At 37.6% G+C, this 5,702-nt stretch overlaps 1 protein-coding gene across 1 annotated transcript; it reads left to right on the top strand.

Moving 5' to 3' along the window:
* Positions 1 to 2,429: 2,429 nt before the first annotated feature.
* LOC121750362 lies at positions 2,430 to 3,352 on the top strand. Its single transcript, XM_042144883.1, has one exon. It carries the CDS (start codon positions 2,526 to 2,528, stop codon positions 3,162 to 3,164), a length of 639 nt encoding a protein of 212 aa, XP_042000817.1. The 5' UTR covers positions 2,430 to 2,525; the 3' UTR covers positions 3,165 to 3,352.
* Positions 3,353 to 5,702: the final 2,350 nt, after the last annotated feature.

The raw sequence follows: 5,702 nt of genomic DNA, 5'->3' as shown, positions 1-5,702 counted from the left end.
TAAAATCCTTAAAATTAAAAATTAAATAATTAAACTCCTAAAAAATAAAAATTACATAATTAAAATGCTAATTTTTTTTACATAATTAAAGGCTAAAAATACCTCGTGGAAGACTATTCATCCGGCTCTACCCCCAATGTTCTTTGGAGACCCCGTATCATTGCCACATGCGATCGAAGTTGCTCGGGGGTCATAGTTGACCTATCGACCAAATTGAGTAGGGCCAAAACCACCCACAATGAGTTGGTGGGGGGTTGAGGTGGCACAAAGGGAGCGGGATCGGGGGCGGATGGAGTCGCGGCGCGACGGCGGTTTGCCGTCGACTTCTTCCTTCCTTGCGGTCGGTGTTGGGAACTACTCGGGCCATCGTCGGGGCTACCCAAGTTAGCTTCGGCGAGCTGGGTGGACACCTCATCGGAGCCGGCGTCTGATAGGGATACCGACCTCAACCGTTTTCCGGAGGAGCTAGAGGAGGATGATACGCCTCCCCTATACTTCGGATGCACACGCACCTCCTGCCAAACATTGAGGTACTTGAACGGTTTGTAGTGTTGCGATTGGTAGGTCGCCAACGCGGTACTGATGATGTCGACCTCGCTTCTGCCGCTCCCCGCCGACCGCTCTTCCTGGAGGTAATACCCCTGGGACTTTTAGATTTCTTCGTTGGCTCTTTATATGACATTGCACACCATACTCTCGTTGCGCTCGATTGTTCCAGCCGGTCAGTTTTGATTGTACCGGCGACAGATGCGTCACCAAAAATGGTCCCCGGATTGGTTCGTGCCAATCTCCGGATCTTCGGAGATACACAAAAACTCTTTGAATAATTGATCCAACGGATTGGTTCGTGCCAATATATATTGTACCGGAGTGTACGGGGTGCGGACACCACGATTAGGAACAGGAGGAGTTTGAGAGCCGCCGCTCCCTCCCGCTCTAGGTACGGGTGGTTCGGATGCCCACCCATATTGCCCCTCGGGGGCATCTTGGTCGTCCACCGGGTAAGGCCGATAGCCACCCGGAGCTTGCGAACTTTGGGTTTGAGGAGGGGCCGAAAATTCCGTTTCCGGACTAGGAAATGGTTGCGAGCCGAACCATTCGTGGTTCCAACCGCGGGAGTCGGAGAGGTGATTGCCGGAGACGGACATTTTTTTGTTGTAAGAGTGAAAGAAAGATTGAGAATTGTAAGAATGAAAATGAGAGAATTTAGATGAGAATTGTGTAGTGTGGTGTGAAATTTTTTGTGTGGAAGTGGGGGTATTTATAGATGAAAATGTGAATTTTTAGGGAAAAAAATTGAAAAATAAATTAAAAGTGAGGACAAAACGGATATAATATTTTGGGAAGTGAGAAAATATTTTTTTTTAAAATTAAAATCCAATTTTTTTTTAAAAAAAAAGAAAATTGCCAACGGTATTGCCGTTGGCCAATCAGAGGAGGACATGTCAACTACTCGCTGGCACGGACGTGCTCGATGCATCTAGCAGCGCCGTGCCAGCGGCAGACAACGAGTGCCGTGCCGCTGGCACGGACGGACGGACGCCGTCCTTCAACTGCTGCGGATGCTCTAAGAAAGGTATGGGAGTGCTGGTCCAACCACAATTATTGTGTTGATGGTTCATTAAATAAATAAAACTAACACAAGTGAGTTTTTTACTTATCTAACGACACTTTCAACTAGTTGTAAATTAATACTGTGTTCCACCCATCCACCACCACAGCTCCACCAAAATAGTTCAAACCGAGTGTTTTAGACCAATTTTGAAGATAATATTACTCCCTTCGATAGTAGTGGAGGCATTTATATTTTCGGCACACAATTTAAGAAAATTGTGTTAAGTTAATTATGTAAAGAAAGAATAAAGTAGGAAATCAAAAGAGGTAGAGAGATGAAGAGATAATAAAGTAAGAGAGAGTAAAAAAGAGAGAAGAAATATATTAATTTTTATTAAAAAGGGAAATGTTCACGTACTAAAATGACATTCACACCTGATTGACTTAGAGTTGCAATAATAAATTAAATTAATATGAAAAGTACAATAAATTATAATTTAATACACCATTTGAGTTTCTTTATTTGGTACGAAAGTTAAAAGTGCTAGTACAATAGACCGTATAGAATAAGCATAAAAAGATTATAGAATTAGATCCCAATATCACTCCCATCTAGAAGACCGTAATCGTAAATGGTATGACGTGGTCACTCCACCTTACATTGTCAAAAACCGGGGGTCCCACCAGAAGCTTCTTTCCGTTCATTATTTCACCACCCAATCCCCTTCTGGCTTCTCCTACCTTTCCAGTTTCCTCAAATAGTTAAATACACAAAGAAAGTCTAGATTCAAAGTAGGCCGCTTCACGCGTTACTTTCCACTAATTAAAATACTACTCCGTATTTTCTTGGTCTATATATATTGGACTCCTAAGTCCTAACTCTAACCACCTCAACACCATCAACATATAGTATTTTCTTACTTTTAGAAAAACAAAACACATTTATCTATCTTCACACTAACTAACATCAAATGGCTGAGAAGCAGCAATCAGCATATCCGGCCAACGGCTACATACGGAGCGGCGACACAGAGGCGGCCGCCGCTCACGACGCCATGAGAGAGCAGCGCAAGAAGAAGCGCAACAAATGCATCCTCTACATCCTCCTCTTTATCGTCTTCCAAACCGCAATCATAACTGTATTCGCCCTAACTATTATGAAAGTCCGAACCCCCAGATTTCGGATCGGCGGCGGCGCCATCACCGACTTCAACGCCAGCACTGCGGCGAGCCCGTCGCTGCGGGCCACCATAACTCCCGAATTCACGGTGAAGAATGCCAACTTCGGGCGCTACAAATACCGCAGCACCACCGTCGAATTCTTCTACAAAGGGACCAGAGTGGGCCAGGTTACAGTCCCGAACTCGAAAGCCGGGTGGAGATCGACCAAGAGATTCACTCACTCCGCCGTCGAGTTGAATATCAGCGGCAGCCCTCAGCTCGCCGAGGATTTGAGAGCGGGAGTGGTGCCGATCACGAGCACGGCGAGGATGGGAGGGAAAGTGGAGCTCATTTTCATCATGAAGAAGAACAAAGCTACTAATATGAATTGCTCCATGAATCTCGTTACTACTTCACCGCAGAGTGTTATGAACATCGCCTGCATATGATTTCTTTCGCTTGTATTTTACTCCTAATTTTTCATTTTGGTTGACATGGTTTTAGGGGCAGTAGTGTTTTAGCCTCTTTATTTCTTTTTTTTAATCTTTTTATTTCTCTTTTTTCGCATTCTTTTTTCACATTGTAATATATGAGGTATAATATATTCTTGTCATATATATACATATTTTTGCTACTATGGAATCTCTATTATGCATTATTGCAACCATGAATTAAATTAATCAGGTTGTGACAAAATATTTGAACCCATATTCTGCTATTTTTATAATTTATTCTTGTTGAAGATTTTATACTCTTGTTAGTAGAGAACGAGTATAGCATAGAGAAAAGTTTCTTAATTTCAAAAATTGTAATTTTAAGGGATGAATTAAAAAGGAAATAAGTTCATATTTTTAAATGAGAGAAATGTCTAAAAAGAATAGTCAGTTGTAAATAGTTAATGACAATACATAATGCATAATATGATCATTATCTTTCTAACTCGAAGATAAAAGTTCGTTTTAACTTTCTGTTTTAAAATATCATTTTCATAGTAAAACAAAAATTAGATACAAGTTATAATCAACTCTTAAATGATGCTCAGTTAAGAAACAGACAACGAAAAAGTAACAAATGTCAAACATGGGGTGCCTGGCTAGAATCAAGTCCATTTGTTCATAAAGTCAAAAAAGGATGCTCGGACTAATTAATTATTTAAGGCATAAGCTAACCTCAATTTTTTAAGACAATTAAAGCTGACGTGGATTAAATAGTTTGTCGAAAATTCCAGCCTGGAAACGTAAAAATCTGACATTTTGTGTCGGAAACCCAGCTTCAAAAACTATTATCCACATAATCCACTTCGGTTTTAGCTTAACAAAAAATTTGACGTAATAACCATATATAGATAATTAATTATAAATACATGCTATAATTTTTTAGAATTCTGACCACAAATTTCAATATCAACCTGGAATATGTAGTATACGACTAATTTATTAATTGCTAATAAATGAAGTAAGAAAATGAATTTAAATACATTTTGGCAGGTATTGTATTGAAAATTTGAACTCGTGAAAATGATGGAAGACGGGACACAAAAATAAGAAAATGAGATAATATTAAAGCAAGTAACTAGCCGCCTAGGCCTACCACTAATTATATCTTTCTTATACGGACTATTAAAGCAAGTAAGTGTGTGAATGGGTTCAATCAAGATATTTTCATCTTTTAAAAAATTGCATATATATATATATTGATATTCCTTTTAATTAAGTTTGAAAACAACTTGTATTGCATATACATTATCTAAACAACCAACTTCAAAGTTCAAACAGTCGTAATGGAGTCGTTAGCAGGATGTGGAAAATGAAAGCAAAAATGGCACTTTTTTGGGACCTATTTTAATGTTCCTTCCACGACTTTTTTTGTTCTCAGTTTTACTAAAAGTATTAATCTATACATAATGTTTAGCATTTAAGTTTCAGTTTTTAGTTGAAGAATAATATGATTGATTATTTCGTAGAGAGGGTACATAATTTTTAAGAACTTCACTTTTTTAGCCAACAATATTGTTAATTAAAGTTTTTATAGTAGTATATTAGTTTCTATGTTTATACTACTGAAGTACAGTAATAAATACTCCTACTCCACAAGCCCGATAAAATATGATGGTAATACATAAATTTCTTGAATGTTATTTTTAGAGCTCGAATTTTGATTCAACATTTTAAGTGCAATTTTAGGTTCCTCCCTCTTGACTACAAAGTTCCAACTTTATACTATAAATTTTTAGTTAGATATATAATTCTACCTATCGTTTATGTCATGTCATAACTTTATTAGTCTTTTTGGGGTTGCTCTTAATTATTGTACAAATGTCTAGATGACTAGATCAACCCTACCTAAAAAATGGAGGCTGCAATAAATTTAAATAATGGGTATTGCAATTAGTAAGTTTGATTTTGTTATCTATTAGAGCATCCACTACGCTGTCCCCCACCGTCCCTTAAACTACTATTTGAGGATCCCACTGTACTTTATTCCTTCATTCCTTAACTAAAGGACGAAACCTGCAACGCTCCGTCCCTTAACCGTCCCTTATTCCGTCCCTTAAATTACTATTCATTAAATTTCATTTTTATTTTTTTTCCAACCCAATTCAATTAAAACAAACACACTTTATTAAAATTAAAACAAAATTAAAATTAAAAAAAATAGAAAATGGACATAATTAAAATCCTAAAAAAATAAAAATGACAGAATTTAATTTTCTCCGCCAAAGTTTTCCCAAATGTGCTCAATTAGATCCTCTTGGAGTTGGGCGTGAGCGCTAGAGTCGCGTGTCCTTGCCCGAATAGACAACCGTTCTTGTATGAAATTGGAGTGGTTATAGAAAGGATATGAGAGGAATAGATGTGTGTTTGTGTGTGAAATGAGTATGAAATAAGATTATTTATAGAGTAAATAAAAAAAATTTTAAAAAAGAAAATAAAAAATTAACGGTAACATTACCGTTTAAAAAATAATTTTTTTATTAAAATTCAATT

This window comes from Salvia splendens, chromosome 10 (genome assembly GCF_004379255.2).
Source record: "Salvia splendens isolate huo1 chromosome 10, SspV2, whole genome shotgun sequence".
Taxonomy (NCBI): domain Eukaryota; kingdom Viridiplantae; phylum Streptophyta; class Magnoliopsida; order Lamiales; family Lamiaceae; genus Salvia; species Salvia splendens.
The sequence above is the reverse complement of the archived record's forward strand: the minus strand, read 5'-3'. Positions and strand labels throughout refer to the sequence as shown.